The sequence below is a fragment of the Arctopsyche grandis genome, chromosome 6 (genome assembly GCF_051622035.1).
Source record: "Arctopsyche grandis isolate Sample6627 chromosome 6, ASM5162203v2, whole genome shotgun sequence".
Classification (NCBI taxonomy): domain Eukaryota; kingdom Metazoa; phylum Arthropoda; class Insecta; order Trichoptera; family Hydropsychidae; genus Arctopsyche; species Arctopsyche grandis.
Genome location: NC_135360.1, coordinates 31,172,623 through 31,192,787, shown reverse-complemented (window position 1 = coordinate 31,192,787; position 20,165 = coordinate 31,172,623). Strand labels below are relative to the sequence as shown.

At 33.6% G+C, this 20,165-nt stretch overlaps 1 protein-coding gene across 1 annotated transcript in view; it reads left to right on the top strand.

Moving 5' to 3' along the window:
* The window catches only part of LOC143912679 (zinc finger MYM-type protein 1-like), a 201,235-nt gene extending 182,041 nt beyond the window's left edge, over positions 1–19,194 (top strand). Inside the window, exon 3 of the mRNA XM_077431975.1 lies at positions 19,045–19,194. Within this exon, the coding sequence (XP_077288101.1) occupies positions 19,045–19,194 (150 nt within the window). The remainder of the gene's footprint in view (positions 1–19,044) is intronic.
* Positions 19,195–20,165: the final 971 nt, after the last annotated feature.

Genomic DNA, 20,165 nt, shown 5'->3' with positions numbered 1-20,165 from the left:
CCTCTTGATCCTGTTGTATCCTGCTCGCGCAAATTAAGTGAGTATATACGTGAGAATGTACAATTTACCATGCACTATTTTTTTTATCTTTCGACTTAAGATCTTTCGATTTTCGATCTTTGCCTTCCGATATTTGCGTTTTCTGTAATTTAACATTCTGTCTCGTCACGCAGACCGGATTAATTTATAGGTACAATAAAACTTATGTACAAGTTAAAATGCATAGATGTCTCGTTAATTTCAAGTGTTTAGTGTCTCGTAATTCATCGAAACAGCGTTTATTCTACGAAGCAGTCCAGTCTACCGTGTTTCCCTCCTTTTAAATGTAGCTGAGTGTTCAGAAATGCAGTAGTCCGAACAGCCGCAGCATTCCCCATAAACGTTATTTCCCAGAAATGGTATTCCTCACACATTCGGAATAAGATACAAATTCGAAATCTTCCACTTTATATTGGTCTGAAATTCCTACGTTATAATATTAATCGGTATCTTTTTTGATCATCTCTCTCTTCAATGAATGCCGTTTTTAAATAAAAAATGCCACTTTGCCTGAAGAAAAAGATCCATGACGCATGGATGTGAAACTTGAACTCCAAAATGGTACGCAAAGTCTAATTTACTCAAAGAAATATGGAAAAATGCTTAGCATAACGGGGATAAACAGGACGCGGCATATGTATGTGGGTGAAAAGTATGGCAAGAATAGTTCGAAGAAATTGAAATGACAATGAGCAGGCCACGGGGCTAAAATAATGGACAAAAGGAGTGCTAGAATGGTACCCGAGGGGATACAAAAGGGTAAAAGGAAGACCGCAGGGAGGATGGGTAGACGAAATAAGGAAAATGTATGGGTGAGATGGTTGAGAGTTGCGCAAAACAGAGAAGAGTGGAACCGTGTTACAGTGGCTTTTAACAGTAGTGGATGGTGAATGGCTGTAGATGATGATAGTGGTGAAAAATATGAAAAATAGTTGGCTCAATTCATAAGGAGATAAACAAATTAGCCAGCAGCATAGCTCGGTCGTTAAGCTTCTGCTTAACACCGAGAGGCGCCGTGTTCGATCCCATAAGCTGACCTCGATTGATAAGAATTTTTCTGAGTATATATATATATATATCTGCTGTCCCTGAATGTGATATTTTCCACCTTGGGGAGCGTAGATTGTCGGATATTATCTTAGCATATTTATCTGGTAACCTGCGCTCATCATTACTTTCTTAATTTGAATGTGATGAATGAGTGGAATGTTAATCTACTCTCTTTCATTTGGGCCTCGCTGTGATTTTATTTTTTAATCATATTTTGTTTTATTTTATTTTACTTTTTCTTTCTCCTTTGTACATTTTTATATACTATTTTAATTTTGCTCAGTGTAAACAAAGAATGGGATTTATGGATTTTATTTTTAATTTTTACACTTTTGTTATTTTTTATGTATTATTTTCCTTTTGTTACTTTTTTTTTATTATTTTATTTTACCATGTTTTCTGCTTTTGCTTTTTTCCTTTATTTACAGTTTACTTGTTTTTATATCATGTTTTTATATCTTTTTAAAATGTAGGCCATTGTGGCGCATTAGGTTCTTCCTGTAATGCCACAATGGTCCAAAAATATTAAATAAATAAATAAATATGTAGTGCTGCCGGTCAGACCTGGATATTTGTGACTCCAGTTCGATCGTTTCCTATCAGAGTTTGCCAATTTTCTCTGATTTCATTATTGAAACAGTTCCCGATTAGAAATTGGCTACAAACCTTCCTACCTACTACGTATGTCACCACTATTTGAGTATGATGTACAATAAAATTTATGTACAATTCATAGATGTCTCGTTAATTTGCGAGTTTTCAGTGTCAAGTAATTCAGCGACTTGTTTAATAACAATGCTGTATTGTTTGTAATTGGCCAGGAAGGTGCATTGGGGTTTACCTGTAAGGCCTTCCTGGTATAAAAATGTAATAAAATAAATAAAAAAATCCAAAGAATGATGACTAAACTGAGCAAAATGGCAAAGTTTGAAGAGTATGGATATCACACCCAAATTTCATCAGACGAAATAGCGAAAGCAACCTAATATGAGGCGTGTAAAAATGAAATAAAGGACTGAAAGAAGAGAAGATACCACTTCCGGTCGAGTTAAAATTTGAGCAAAAAAATTCAGCGTAACGATTAATTAGCATTTCATTAACTAATACAGTGTCAGTATGAAAATATTAACGGAATTCAAATTGTCTCAAAACACACACATATTTATTTTTAAATCTTGAAAGCATGATCAGTGATAAATACTGACTAAATCAGTCAAAATGTCAAAACTAAATCTATTCATGAAGTTATGTATGTACATCAGCTAGTCAACTAGTCACCAATTGATTTCACTACTAGCAGCATCGATCATTAGAAGCACGCAAGGATATGACATTTTTAATTAGTCGAAAAGGCGAGTTACATATAAAGTTTTAATATCGTCGAGAATATTTATCGCGCGCATAAACGTTACAATAAGGCGTTTCTCGCGCAATAAAACCCGCTAACAGGTCAGCGTGACGCGGCCGTAAATCTCGCGATTGGGTTCGCCAGGGGCCCCAATGAATCGCTTATGGGGGCCAAACGGGGGGAGGCAACTCCCCAGATATCTCCCCCTCCCTCCCTCTATCCGACATAAAACATTAGTGTATTCAATATTACATAAAGTGCGGCCGAGTGGGCGCGACGTGTCCGAAATATGAGATGGGGGCCCCGACGTAGGTGGATGAGAGGGAGGGTTGAGGGAGGCTATTGGGAGGGCATAACCCTCCCCTATGTGGCTACGCCCCTGCGCGTCTGGACCCCAACGGTGAAATCGACGTCCTCGCATTTAGAACGTAACAAAAATGTACGCTGCATGTGGGGTGCATTTTTCAAATGAATGTCAATTGACTCACCTACATAGTTCATGACACTCATTTAAAAGTGTTATATGTATAGCCTGTATTCAAATTTTTCATAATTTGACCTGTGAGTTCAATGTACATATGTACTTTCGACTGACTAATTGAGTCGATTTGTACCAAACTGTGAGTCCATGAACTGTAATATACTATGTCACGTTCCAATGAAAGATTAAATAATTTTCCTTTTTTAAAACTACTTGGTTAACTAACCAAGATTTCTTTATCATCATTAAAGCGTTACATTTATCTTATTGGTAGAGTTTAATTGTGGAACGGAGAATTTAAATGAGATACGTAGAACTGTTTCACTTTAACTTTGCTTCACTATTTTGTAACTTTGTTCTGCTGCTGATGTGTTGACTGATACTCTTGATGGTATCGACTACCACTCTCGGAGTCTTTATGGTGATGACTGTCGCTCTCGGAATCGATGGTGATGAATAACTTAAATTCCGACAGTAATGAGTTTATATACTCTTCTTTAAAACAATGAAGTGTTGAAGACACGTGTCGTACAATTTTGGTTAGTCAGTTTTTAAGGTGTGCTATAAATCAATGGTGCTACTTATTAAATTAGGTGTGCCACAAATCAATGGTGTGTCTTATCCCTACTGGTAAGTCGACAACATTGATAAATGAGGCACATAATACTACATATGTATATACCAGGAAGGTCAACCTACAGGTAAAACCTACCGCTCCTCCCTAGCCAATTATTTATTTATTTAAGTTTGAGTTCGGAGTATTGTGGTATTACAGGAGTCCCAATACGCCACAAAGGTCGAAAAAATACAGAGAAATGAGAAAAATAAAAATATATACATACATACATATGTATGTACATATATACACAGACAAAAAATACATTTATACATAATCATAAAAAATGTCATTATACATAATAATAGCAGATAAAGTAAAATATCAAATAATAAAATACAAAATAGGGAATGTCTTGCACCGATATATTATATAAGAACCAGCTGTTTTAACCTGTATTGTTATTCATTAATTTACTAGTGTCCTCTTCTTTTATGTTATCTATAGTGTTTTTACTTGTTTTTTTTTTGTCATATGCATGCATACGTCATATGATATTATTGTTTTTATTAATTTTATCAATTGATATTGTTTTATTTAATTATTATTGTTTATATTATATAATGTATTGAAATGAGTTTTTTACCCGTATAAAATGAAACAATGTTTTAAAATATGATCCAAGTCCCCAAAATCGTTTTTTAATAGTGTATATTAAAAGAAAATTTGCATTGCTCATACAATTGTTGTGCAATACATTGGCAAATACCGATGTAGGTATCTCAACATCTTGTGAGTGCTTCTCCAGAATTCATCTGCTTCGATAGCTTTAAATCGTATATCTCATTATATCATATTTTAAATAAATAATTAAATTATGTAAATGATTGGTTGTGTGAAAATAAATTAAAGCTGAATGTGAATAAAACAAAAATAATGTGGTTAAATAATAAAAATGTATTTAATGAACTTAAAATTGATGGTAAAATGATTGAAAAAGTTGAAAATATAAAATATCTAGGAATCCACATAGACTTGGCACTGAATACTAAGATGCACGCGGAATACATATTAAAAAAAATGGCTAGAAAAGTTGGTGTACAATTATGTAGGATAAGAAATATTTTAAGTAAAAAAAGTAAAAATTTAGTTTATAATACAATTTTCATGCCACACGTGGTTTATTGTGCTTAACTTGTTTAATGGCCAAGATTTAGGGAAAATACAAAAATTACAAAATAAAGCTATGAGAGGTATTTTGAATGTGGGTAGACTAAAAAGTATGTTAGATGAATTGGAATGTATGAGTATTAGAACTAGTTTAAATCTTAGTACATTGTCTTTTGTTTATAAGTTAGATCATAAGTTATTACCTAAGTACTTTGATGATTACATATACGTTACGTTTTTATACTAGAAAAAAAATAAGGATTAACTAGTTGTAAGTAGAGTAAGAATGACATATTTGGCCAAAAATCAATATATATCGTGTATTACATTACATGAAGCTAGATGCCAAATTTGAAATTTATATATACATATGAGAGTTAAAACTATATATATTTAAATATTAGAGATAACGAGAACCTATAGAGCAAATTTTATAAAATATAGAGTGAATTATAGGCGTTTAAACAATTAAAATCTGAAATGGCCATATCAAGGCGAAAAGGTTGAAGATAGATTATGGTAGCTTGCCGCACCGTCATAGACGTCATCGTATCCGAGATTCTGGATATTTGATACGCATTGTATACGATATTTTATCTCCAACGTAATGGCAGACGATACATTAACGTATATTGATGACCAAAATGAGCAACATGGCAAAGTATGAAAACCATCGGATAAGAGATAAGAGATATAAAAAAATGACCACAGCTGGGGGTGTTTTTCACAGGGGTGTGCTCATGTATAATGCCTTCCCTGAGTGCATCAGGTCTTCTAAGACCATGGATGCATTCTTGCGGGGTGCGAGGAGACACCTCTGTGAGGGACAGCACATATAAGTTATATATCAAATTTTAGAACTAAGTTATTAAGATGTATTTTTTAAATTAGCTAATAGCTAAAATTATATATAAATAAATAAATATAATATCGCTATTCTGTGTGTCTGTGTACGCTTTTGTACGCTTTTGTGATATAAAAACACTGAATACATTCGACTTTCATTCGATAGTTATGTAGATGATCCATTATACGACAATTAGGTATGCATATTTATGTAGATAAAGTAAAATGATCAGTGTTTAAGACGTATCAAGGCATGGAAAGCGACGTTGAAAGGTATATATTATTTCTAGACGCTGAAACGTGTACATATACATATACCGCCTCGGGTTTCATGTTCAACGTGAAAATACAAAACGCTTTCACGTTTATACAGTTATTTGCGTTTAGAAGGAAAGTGGGATGAGCGTGGCGTTTGTTGTAAACATTTTAAGGCTTTATACACACACATATGTACATGTAAATACACACAGAGTAAGTACATATAATATATAAAACAGGTAAGCTTACGATGAGGTTTAGGTCTTTAGGTATTTAATGATCGTAGTATATATGTATGTACTAGAATGCATTCATTCTTAAGAATTAGCCTTATATCGAACACACACCAAATGCATGTGAAATTAATCGGTTATTCGTAATCGGGAAGCAAGTGATGATGGGTGTGCGTAAGGATATGAACGGTGAAGACGTTGTCCCTAATTAGAGTAAGGTTGGTAAGGTAACTTACCCCAGCCCTTACCCTAGGTAGGGTCAGCGTACGCCCTGGGCGACCCCGACCGAGGACTTGGGGGGTGGGAGACACCCCTAACCCTTCCCTGGCTCGACGCAAACCCTTCTGGACCGACGATGAATAATTACCGACAGTGCAGATGTCACGCGAAAAATGTGCGGCGCGGTCAAACGATCGCTTGTTTTTACAATTCTAGTGCGAAAAATACATTTTTTTCGATTGTCCATGTTCGTATAAATGGGTGTATGTGTGTATGATACATATGCGAGTGTAAATCTCTCTGGCTGAAGCTGATAACAGCTCAATTCTGAATCAAAGTGTCTCAATCAAACAATGTCTTATATGACTAATATTATATCTAATTTACAATTAGAATTTCTATATATTTATTTTTTTCTTTAATTTACACCAGGAAGGTCTAACAGGTAGCCCCAATGCGCCTTCCTGGCCAGAAATATTGTACATTTAATTCAAATATTATTAGTATTGTTACGTACGCCGCGGATTAAGCGAATATAATCCCAGAGACTATGTGACCCTTCAAGGGTTATCTGTTATCGGGTTAACCAAGTGCTTGCACTTAGACCAACGGATATCTGTTAACGGATTAACTAAGTGCTTGCACTTACTTCCAGGATTATATCTGGACTTTAAGTGCATTTAGGCTAAACAATGGCCGTTATTAGGCTTTTCTCAGAATCGGTACGGGGAGACCCAATGTCGTGGAAATACATATCCGAATACGTGACTATACAACAGGTAAACAGATTAGACGTCCTGAGAGATCGACCCTTTATAAGGCGGTACGTAGGCGATATCATGTCATTCTGGACTGAGCACTGCCAGTGCGTGTATCTCCGTAATCATCAATAAATGCTGTGAAACGACTGTTAGCCTTTTACTTGGATCCTCCACCCACCCCTACGCAACAGTATTATACAAAGTATATATGTACATAAATACATTTAAATTAATATCCACAAAGACATCTGTGGTGAAATTTGTACATTTTCAGCATTTTAATCAATTGGGCGAGATTCAGTAAATACATAACATTAGAAAAAGTGTGGTTTTATGACATTACAGGTGATTGTTAAAAAATATTAGTGAAATCGATGCCGAGAATTAGAGTAGTGATACAAAATAAAGGAAGGGTTGCAAAATATTAGATTAAGTGTATTTAATTATTTTTATATATTTATATATAATTTAAGTAAAATTTTTTGAAAAATAAGTAGATTTTAAGAAAAAAAAAACCAAAAAATTTTTTTAGACAGCAAAATCTTTTCAAAAAACCCTGATTTACAAGGAATTGAATAAAATTGTTGTCTCAAATGATATCAAGTAATCAGAAATATATTTAAGTAAAACTTATCATTCAAAATTGTCAAATAATTTTTTTTTATAGCAAATTAATTAAAAAAATACGCATTTTTAAGGTTTTTTTTATAGCAAATTAATTAAAAAAATACGCATTTTTAAGGTTTTTTTTAAGACACTTCTTTTTGACCACTACTGTATATTATTACATATTTTTTTTATTTTAATTTATTCCAGGAAGGCGTAACAGGTAGCCCCAATGCGCCGTTCTGGCCAGAAACATCGTACATTTGATACAAGTATTATGCAAAGGAAATACATATCAACTAACACCCACAGAGACATCTATGGTCAAATTTGTGAATTTGCAGCATTTTTAAACAATTCAACGAAATTCGAGATTGCTGAAAACTCGAAATTTGCGAGGAAATGGGTAAGATTGCCAATTTGTTGCAATTGTTTCAATTAAAATCAGATAAATTGACAAACTCTGATAGGAAACGATTAACCTATGTATGTACATCACACATCCAAGGTCTGGCCAGCAGAAACCAGTGGGATCTGAACCCGTGACCACTTTGTTCAAAGCATTATATGTTAAGCACTAGTCTATTCTGCTGGTTAATAATTTGATTGAAGAGACTTAACATTTGAACTGTAACTTATTTAAAAAATGAACGATATATTTAATCATGTAATTCTACATGATGGATATTATAAATGTAGCACTATTTAATTTGAAATTAATTTGTAACTGTGTTGGAATGGACTATTTCCCACAAAAAAATTTCCCTCTCGAGTGTTGCTTGTAGCTTTCTATATGAGACATCTTCTTGTGAGTTATCCTCTTGTGAGGTATAATCATAGAACCGTGTCTGAGATCAAGCAGATATTTACTGTTGTTCACGTTTAAAGTGTGTACATAGGTATATTGTAATTGAATTATGAAACTATCATTGTACGTATGTGATATTGTAATTCAATACAGCTTTCAAGTTTCATTATTCAAAGGAAAAATCTTATGAATTTAAACGTGTAGTAAATATGTCGGAGGATGGGTTCTCATATGGACCGTTTTAAATTTACACGGAGCGTTTATGAACGTGTGTTAATAATGCATTTAGTATTCGCGCAGATGTTCCAGGTATGAATATTTCGTACGAACCGTCTCAATTCGTTTTGTACAATTTTCATGCAGATGAACCGCTTGCGGAAGTTTTCCTTCTATCTGACGGGAAATTGTGCCTATTTGGCCAACGTAATTAGTTTACCCGAAATTATATTACTCGGAAGGGGATCTTGGTCGACGAATAATTTCGCTGATCGTGCACACTCAAGACAAACACACTCGGAAAAGATTTCATATTTAGTTCGGAATGAAAAACTTTTTAGTTTCACATTTTTATTTTATCTACATATGTATGTGCATATGTAGTAACAATAGATGTTTTTAATGATGAAAAAATTCGATGTATTTGAATCGATCGCTGCTCATATGCAGGGCCGGCTCAAAGGTGCAGCAGACTAGGCACGTGCCTAGGGCGCCATAGACAAGGGGCGCTGCAAGGCGCCCCCATTTTTCTTTTATTGATTATTAAATCAAAAAAATAAAAATAAATTATTTGGCTTTCTTTGAACTTATAAAACATTCTATATTTAACTTAATTTTTCTACTCAAAGTACTGTTTTGCACAATACTGCGTGCAAAATATTATTTATTTATTTATTTATTTATTCTAAACAGACCATTGTGGCATAACAGGAATTCCTAAAGCGCCACAATGGTCAAAAAATATAACACAAAAAAAATAAAATAAAATAACAATTAAACATAAACATAAATACATCCATACATAAACATAAAAAATAGCATTTAATAATAACAGATAAAGTAAAAATATCAAATAAAATATAGCATAAGGAATGCCTTGCACCTACAGCCAGTTTCAATAAATATGTAAGAAACAACTACAAATACAAAACATCCCTGTAAGGCCCAAATGGAAGAGAGTCAAAATTTCACTCATAAATCACAATCAATCATGAAAACAATGATGAGCGCAGACTACCAGATAAATGGGTTAGAGTAATTTCCGACAATTTACGCTCACTAAGGTGGAAAATATCACATTCAGTCTCGGCAGCAACGATTTCATTAAGAAGTCGAATAGCTCTTGGAATAGGAGCCATTCGGAAAAGGACTGTGCGGGCAGGAGGTACAGCCAGCAAATGATGATGTCTACCACGCACATAGTGATTAGGGACATAAAGTCCCAACTGCTCCAGCAACAACGGGCATGACGTATTACCACGTAAGAGCAGGAGAACGAAACGAATTAATGAGAAGTTTCTCCGAAGTTCAAGGGAATTATACCCAAGCATGCCCAAAAGGAAAGGAGTGGGGTAGAGATATGGGTAATACCCATATTCTTTCCTATATAGGAAACGAAGAAATGCTTTTTGCACTTATAATTATAATTATAATTATAACTTTTTATTATAATTAACGAAGAACGCAGGAAGTTGACTGTCAAATATCAAAGAGTGACGAATAAAACTTGTAAAACAGCAAACTGTCGTCGGTAAAAATGGTAATTTGGAATTGTATTTTATATAAAATATCCCTGAAACATATGTATGTATATATGTATATGTACATACATATATACCACGGATGGATTTGCTTCAAGAAATTAATTATCTAAACCAATCATATTCGAAAGAAGAAACGTTACTATAAAATTATTCAATTTATTGTTGAATATAAATTCATGTCTTCATTACCGAATTTGTCCATAGTTATCCGTATTTTATTTTATTTTATTCATTTTTATACATATTTTTATTTTAAATAAAAATTTTAATTATTTTTTTTTGTTATTGTCTTAATATATTTCATGAAATATGTATATTGTTAACAATTTTAAGGGGGGGGGGGGGGTCACCATATACCCTCAGGCCGGGCCTGGTCATATGATCATGTATAATGTATGTATTTAAAGCGTTACTATATATTTGCTGAATTTGATTTTCAGCACTATTTAAATTAAATTTTCGCCTTTGTATTCAATTTTTTTTTCAATAACTTTACGAATGACGTAAAAAAATTGAATGCTCGAATTTCGAGCCGTGTGTGATCACAGACGTTCTCATCCAGTGTGAATAGCCTTAGTGGGAGGGGGAGGGGGCTGTGAGAATTTGCCTAGTTGGTCGTCTGGTGGGGTTACCAGGTGTCTCAAGGTCGCCAGCCTCCCCAAACCCTTCGACCACCCCCCGCTTGATCGAAAACCACCCCCAGACCGTGGGGGGGGGGGTGGCGAGGGGCTAACATTGTTGAAAGAAAAGCGTCAACCTACGCGGGAAATTGACTGGTGGCGTCATCAATCTCGTCTTCCCACTGAGGAAAATGGCACACAAAACATCATAGTCAATTTATAGATGTTCCCCATAAATAATCGATATATGTATTGTATGAATCTAAAACTAGAGTATTTTATTACCAAAGTAAAACTACATATAACACGATTGTGGAAGTTCGTCGAAAAGTGAAACGCTACATTTGAATCTACCTGTTAAGTAATTTTATGAATGAATATCTATTTATATCGAAAACTTCTTTGTAACACTTTTTAAATTGGAAAAATCGTTATAAAAGTTATGGAAGCACAATATAAGATTCGATTAATATTACTTGAATATTGTAGTACATAAATCACTAATGATTTATCGCGTGTGAAATGATTAAGTTTTGTTATTAACCGATACGTAATAATTTACGTCGTTGAATATTTATTTTATTTTACACACATAGCCTAATAGGTAAGCCCCAATACAAACATCGATATGCAATTTTTAGAATAATTTTAACAAAGTATCACAGACATCTATTGATAAATTTTCTGATAAACTTACATTTATTTTGAGAGCATTTTTCGGAGCACGGAAAAACTCGGAAATTTGCAGCATTTTTATAGGAATCAGTGAAAATTGAGATGCTGAATTGTTAAGGGTTGCCTATTTGTTGGAACCGTTTCAATGATTATCATATACATATATTGGCAAACTCTGATATGAAACAATCGACCTGGTGTCACAAACCAAGGTCTGGCCAGCAGCAACCGGTGAGACTGAACCCGTGACCACTATGTCCGAAAGCATATATGCTAACCACTAGTCCATGCTGCTGGTTGATTATTGTAAAGCAAATTTTTATGTAAATTACACAACCTTTTTCACATATGTATGTATGTATATATACGTCTGTACTACAAATAGTAAAATGTGTAATTTGAGTTGTAGATGTATATTAAATATTAAACAGAAGGGGAATATGTTCTTCTTGTACAGGATAAACTTGAAATTTTGCAAAAACTAAATCTCACAGTCTCGCCTTTGCTATTTTTGTTTCATTTCAAACGTATTCCCCTGCGTTGGCGTAACTTACGCCACTGAGAAGAGCGCTCATGAAAATCTCTGGATCAAAAGAGAGCTTTGAGCCGGTTTGAATTTACTTATTTGAAAATTCTCCTCGTATTTGTTTCTTCTTACGACATTGAAAAATTTTCCATTATTGTAGAATTTAAAAGAAAAATATATATGTACATTCATACGTATATGTATGACCTTGGATATAAATAACTCCAGGTCGATCATTTGAAAATCAGATTTAGCCAAAATTGGCAACCTATCCTGTCTTTCGCGAATCCGAGTGTATGGCATCAAAATTTGCAACGCTCTTATAAAAATCAGCTGATAACTAAAAATAAAACTATCACTGTTTGATCTGTGTACATGTGTAGCTTGTATTGGTTAGAAAGTTTGTTATCAAGGAATAAACAATGAAATTTGATGTTATGAGTTGCTGCCGGCAATATGTATACTCACTTATGCCGGGAACGTTTAGAATAGCTTATTAATACTAAGATTGCTTTAATGATAAAATTGAAGTTGTAATCATATTAACAATGAAATTGCAATGTAATCCATACAGTTAAGAATAGTTTATCAATGTATGATTGTCCATAAATGAGTTTATGTATTTACAAAAATGAACTTTTCAATCATCAGATAAATTAAATCAGCTGATAACTAAAAATAAAACTATCACTGTTTGATCTGTGTACTTGTGTAGCTTGTACATGGTTAGAAAGTTTGTTTTGGAGAAATAAACAATGCAATTTGAGGTTATGGGTAGCTGTTGAACTAATTGTATGTATGTAAGCTTATTGTAAAAAACTAAATGTATGTAAGCTTATTGTAAATCATATTAACAATTAGATCCAACATCACTTCTTATTGAATACTTATCTCGCAGATTAAACTCCGTGAAGAGATATACTTTTAGCCGTGAAATGTCAGATTTGACATCTTTGGCCATTAATCAATATATATCGTGTATTACCCTACAAGAAGCTACACGCCAAATTTGAAATTTATATATACATACATATGAGAGTTAAAACTATAAATATTTTTATATTAGAGATAAAGAGAACCAATAGAGCAAATTTCATAAAATATAGAGTGGATTATAGGCGTTTAAACAATTAAAATCTTATATCGCCATATTAAGGCGAACAGGTTGGAAGACACGGGACGAACGCTTATTAAACGTCAGGGAGATTTACTTTCCGCGTGTTTAAAACGCGTTGTATACGATATTTTATCTCCAACGTAATGGCAGACGATACATTAACGTGTATTGATAACCAAAATGAGCAATATGGCAAAGTGTGAAAACGATCGGATAAGAGATAAAAATGACCACTGACACGAAAGCCATGTGAAACGTAAAGGAGGTATGTAAAAATGACCTGGTTTGTATCAAAGTTATCTTTGATGCGTTTTAAAATTAAAGTTTTTTTTATTTACATTTTGGAGGAGGGGGGGAGTACTAATTTTTGAATTTCAACAGAAAATTTATTTAATTCGATGTTAAAAGATTCACTCGAATTAAAAATAAAATAAACTTGTTTTTCTCAGCTTCCTTAAAGATGTCATCCAAAAGTACATACACATGTAAAGTCAATTCACATTTTTTTCTCATACCATACCCATACTTCCCTACTTGAAAACCAGTATGCTAAAATTTCACGACAATAAGAACAGACATTCCAACATTGCCTACTACCAAGCCAAATTAAATGGGACATACAGATTCTGTTTCCTCTATATAGAAAATCTCCATGTAATTTGACCCACAACTCCGACACCCGCCAAATAATCACCCCTACCATATGTATGTCACATTGAGAAAGATTTTTAATTCAAACGCTAACAACGTCATACAAGTTAGGTAAAGAGAGAGTCGTGAGTTCGGCGAAGCGTAAACTAGTTAGGTGACATTATCTCAACTTGAGTCAACTCGAAATGGAGCAGTTAGGAGTGTCTGGGCCTCGCATACGTACAATATAGGTTTTTTTCGTCTCGGTTCCGGCCGGGAGTTGCTGAGACTTTTGGGGGTGCAGAGGCTTTCGAGGGGTGCTGAGGCATTGGGGGTCGTTTGCGTCTGAGTCTGCCCTTGGATTGGCAGCCTGGCAACCCGGTGACCTGCGGTGAACGAACCGGTCGACTGGGTCGTTCACGTCAACCGATTCGATTCCACAGCCCTAAATAGGCGCTGGGACGACCCTGCTGTGCCATTGAGAAAAATTTGCGGTGACAAATGACACGTCTAGTGTGTATGCGCCATAACAGCGACTCCTCCTACCAGGTACCTTAAGAATAATGATGGGGGACTGCATATCCAGAGCCATGGGTATAATTAAAGTTCTCTATATTGGTCCGGCACAACACTGTACGGAAAAGACTACTTTTATTCATACTATACAGCACCGACCGTTTTCGGCACGTTCGTGCTTGTTTTGGACGATTGCAAGGTAAAATCGTATGACATATACTCTATTTTATTTTATTTATAAAGATTTTTTTACCACAGTTGGCCAAAGCGACACTGACCAAACATATAAACAAAAAAATATTCACGTAAAAAAAATACATAAATAAGACAAAAAAAAAACAAGAAAACAAAAAAAAACATGATAAACATTTTAAAAATTGTAAACAAATTAAGAAAAAAAAAAAAATTAAAAATAAGTAATACAACTTAAACGGTTTATTGAAAAAACGTTAACAGAACGCGACTGGTGCTGTATTGCTTGCGAGTTATTTAATTACTTAATCCCGGGCTCAAAATCTTGAAGTGCCAAAACAACTATCACAAATTTGAGTTTTAATTAATCCATTAAATTCCCAAAATTTAAGTGAAATAATAAAAAGCAAAGAAAATTTTCAAAAAATCGAAATGGAAATTTCTTTGATTGATTGACAGATTTAATTTTACAGAAAATTATTTAAATATGAAGATAGCATACAGTATTTACCAGTAACTGCTGCATTAGCTGAGAGATCTATTAGTACACTTAAAATTTTCAAAATTTATTTAAGATCTTTAATGGCTCAAGAGTTATTTGAATATACTTACGTCTAATTGAAAGCAAGGCAACAAAGTTTTTAATTTCAATTATTGATAAATTTGCTTGAAAGGTTGATGAATAAAATTGTAATTTTTTTTAATATTATTTGTAAAAAGAGTTGTGTGACATTTTTAGTATAGTAATGATAGTAAAGTGGGAACACGAGAGATAGTATCCACTGTCTAAGTGCATTCGTAGATAAATAATAGAGACCCCGGATTAGGCTAACGGCACTCACAGTAAGTGCCCCAACAAAGGATTCGTTGGAGTTCTCACAGACCTGCAAAAATATACTCCCCAGGGTAGACCTTTAAGTGACTAGACAATAGACACATTAATGGATCACGGAAGCTACGCTGTAGAACTTGTCCTTTATAAGAAGGTACACACAGTAGATCAGATTATTCTGGAGTGAACGGTAGATCCATGTGGACCTCTTAAATCGTTGAATAAATGTGAAGTGACTTTGGCCTTTCATTTGGATCCTGAACCCACCCCTTTGCAACAATACCAAAATGAAAATATAAAAGGTTATTCTATAGATGTATCTATGGTATACAGATAGCATTTACGAGCTAAGCATATTTATTTGTTTATAAGTTTATTTATTTTTAATATATACAAGGAAGGCCTAACAGGTAACCCCAATGCACCTTCCTGGCCAGAAACATTGTACATTTGATACAAGTATACAAAGTAAATATATATTAATTAACATCCACAGAGACATCTACGGTCAAATTTGTAAATTTGCAGCATTTTATACAATTAAGCAAAATTCGAGTTTGGAAAAAATGGATAAGGTTGCCAATTTGTTGCAACCGTTTCAATGAAAATCAGATAAATTAGCAAACTCTGATAAGAAACGACAGACAAACGACGACTGGAGTCACAAATCTACCGTCTGGCCAGTAGAAACCAGTGGGATTTTAGCCCGTGACCACATTGTTTAAAGTATTATACGCTAACTACTAGTCTATGCATATGTATGGTTGCACCAATCAACAAATTTCAGACTAGTCAAATTTTGAAAATAGGAAGGCGGGAGGGTGCCAGTCACATCAATAAAGATAGATAAATTGTCAAACTCCAACAGGATACAGTCGATCTGGATTTAATAATTAAACAACGGATACCCATCAGGGCAAAATTCTTTTCTTATAATTAACTTCGTTGAAAAAGTTTTTTTATGTATGTTATTTTTTACGTGTATTGTTATTTGGATTGCCTTAATAGGTATCCTATATGTGTTAAAAACTATCCAAATCTTGCCAACAGTGGAGTACTCATTATCATCAAGTAAATGGAAAACACTTTAATTTGTTGTTTACAGATATTGGTTCCAATTAATAATGCTATTTAATCTAATCATTTATATAAAGACGGTAATTTGTGTGTGTGTGTGTGTGTGTGTGCGATTCGAACCGATCACCCCAAATAGCCTGAATATAGGTCTAAATTGAGCTAATGGTCACGAACATCACGCCAAATCCAATTCTCCATTTCGCTTTTTTTTTTAAACATTAATTGAAATATTCCTTCTCGCCATATAAAAATACGTAATTTTAATAATTTCATTTAGCGAGGTTTTGAACCATTTTTTCTATATTTATTTTAAATTAAATTTAAATTATTTATATTTTGACGATATTCGAGAAAAAAATTGATTTTATTCACCGCGGGCACCGGGAATCGAACGTCGGACCCACCGATCCAAACGAAATGTTCTCACGAGCCCGCACCGCACGCCATATCCAGAATACGTGTTGTAAATACACATCATATGTATATGCACGTAATTTGTTATGTGTAATAATAATATTCAACGTTACGAGGTCGATGACCGTTTGTGTATAATCGGAAAATATTACATTTTGTTAACTTTAATTAACATTTTGTTAACTTTAATTAACATTTTGTTAACTTTAATTAACATTTTGTTAACTTTAATTAACATTTTGCTAACGTTAACATTAAGAATTGAAAATTATTACAAATAAAGAATTGAAAACTATCTATGAGTCTACGAAAATAACGGTTCCGGTTCCGGATTTTTTTTTTAGTTTTATACGGGTATATAATAATTTTATACCCATGCGATGATATTTCATCGGGCTATTCACTAGTATACATATAATTTCGAAAGAGACTTATATGTACATATGTATTGTTGGTTCGAAAATCCGTGACGTCATCGAACAAATGATTTGATTTTTTTGGATTCAAAGGGTTCGAAGTCTCCAGGGGTGCAGGCGCCGGATTCTGGTATACATATAATTTCGAAAGAGACAGTATATATGTATGTATGTTTGTTTGTTCGTGACAGTCAATTTAATAAAAAAAACAAATGAGTATTCAAATAAATTTAATAAAATGTTTACTATTAGATTAGTCATGTTTACGCGGTTTATATTACAAATACCGAGCGAAGCCGGGTAATAAAGCTAGTATATAATACAATCCAAAATTCAATAATTACAAATATTATGATATCATTGATATTTACATCTGGAGTGTGCTTTTTAATTAAAATTAATAAGCTTGTGCGTATAAATTATTTTATATAATGTAGATACGAATAATCGATACGTTTACGTCAATTCATGTAGTTATACATAATATGTGCTAGACATAAAGACAACTAAGCGCTAATTTTAGTTTACACTATAGAGAGTATTTCATAGGCAAACTACATATTGTATTTACTATTTTAGGATAAAATTTAGTTGAAGGCTCTCTCCCCCTCTCTCTCTTAACATCAACAATGGAGAAGGGGTAACACACACAATTACGATAATGTAAAATTCGGCAAACAGACATTGTTAAATGACTCCAATGAATTTTCTATGCATATACGAATTTTGTGTAGGGGTTCAAGAGAGAATGGGAAAACTTAAGAAAATCAATAAGAAGCTACGTGCTTCAATAATGATAGGTATAGGCATTTATAGCTGTAGATATGTGCTAGATATTTCCATCATTATTTTTTAAAATTCATCATTTCCTTATTTATATAATGACAGTTTAAATATTTGACACTGACACTTGCCTTACTGTGTTAAAAAACAAACACTAGTCACCATGCTAGACGCCAAGTGCCCAGTTAAAAATGTGTGTTTTAAGTTAAAATAATGCAAAAGTTAATTATTGTAATTAGCTATAAAGAAATCATTTCATATTTTATTAAACGTTGAATAATATCAAAGTGCTTTTTTATATTTGAAAGTTTCTTCACCATGCCAAGTTTTTAATTTTATATACATACATATGTATGTTCATAATATAAAGTGAATTCTAAAAATTTTCATCTCATTGTATTAAAGATATTTGTAATGTAATTTTGAATATAAAATATATACCCAATATCGACTAGGGCCTAGTCATTCGAATCGCTTGGCGTTACTCGTGCGGAAGAAAGTTTAAAATGTAAATAGCCATGAGACCGACTCTACATATGTACATCTATTCTACAAATATTGAATCTAGTGGCTCTACATATTCTACATATGTTGAATACTAAATATATAGAGAGTGAACAAAAAACATTTAACTTTAAATTCCCAAGCCAAGATGACAGTTGGAAAAGAAAAAAATTAAAAATGTGGTTCAGAATACCAAAAGATCGTCTACCGAATTCAGGTTGTTATAAATTATTTGAAACTATACATTTTCATTGCGGGTAAACAAATATACGATTTATAAATATTTTAAATTTAATCAACTTTGCTTCGAATCAGAACGTTATCATTTACATGCATAGTGTATTGATTTTGATTTTGATTTTTAAATGCTTTTTATTATTACGATATTATGTTCACAATACATCTTAGTATTAAGTAAAAGGTAAAAGTTAATACAACTTCTCCTTTTGTCAATTTCGCAAGTATAAAAATTAACAGCTGATCTTCTTATGTCGATTTGACTATTTGACTTTCGATAGTGTTTCAACCTTATGAAAATTTGGACTTTTTAGCCCAATTCTAATTAAAAGTGTGCAATAATGTGAATTTGCATTTATTATAATGCAAGGTGATCGTTTACGAAGTGAAGTGTGGTATTTTAGAGACCGTACACATTGAAATCATTCGAGGCTCTTTTCCATCGCCTTCCCCGCCCCGCGCCAGCCCCGCGTTGAGAGAAAAACAGATTTATTCAAAGCGGAAGTGTGCCAGAAATTGATTGATGATGAAAGAGGCTTTCGAGGTGTTGCGACGGAAGGGCAGGAAGGGAGAGAGGAGCACGCGGCACGCAAGCGAGGGAGAAAGTGAACGGTGTTTTTCTGGAAAATTTGACGTTATAATTAATCGAGATTCGGTAGCCGGGAGGATTTTTTTTATATACACTTACACATAATCGAAATTATTCCCGCCGACGAAGAAACATAATGAGGAAAATGAAGATCGGAAAAGTAGACCTCGACGTGAAAGTTTTCGCGCGCGAAATATAAGTATATAATGAAATTGGCTACATGAAAAGTGTTCTATATAAATAGCATTTATGTCATATGCACATACATATATGTATGCATGTACATGCTTTATAAAGATGAATATTTGATGATGTAAATAGTATGTCACGAAATCATTTTATCCGTCAACATTACGATGCGTAAACAATTTGCCCATAAGCATTTAGTCACTTAATAATTTTATCGTGAACTTTGTGCCGTTAGACGTTTTGTCCGTAGACGTTTTGTCCGTAGACGTTTTGTCTGTAGACGTTTTGTCTGTAGAGGTTTTGTCTGTAGACGTTTTGTCTGTAGACGTTTTGTCTGTAGACGTTTTGTCTGTAGAGGTTTTGTCTGTAGACGTTTTGTCTGTAGACGTTTTGTCTGTAGACGTTTTGTCTGTAGACGTTTTGTCTGTAGACGTTTTGTCTGTAGACGTTTTGTCTGTAGACGTTTTGTCTGTAGACGTTTTGTCTGTAGACGTTTTGTCTGTAGACGTTTTGTCTGTAGACGTTTTGTCTGTAGCCGTTTTGTCTGTAGACGTTTTGTCTGTAGACGTTTTGTCTGTAGACGTTTTGTCTGTAGACGTTTTGTCTGTAGACGTTTTGTCTGTAGACGTTTTGTCTGTAGACGTTTTGTGTGTAGACATTTTGTGCGCAGACGTTTTGTGTGTAGACACCGTATTATATTCATATTATACGAT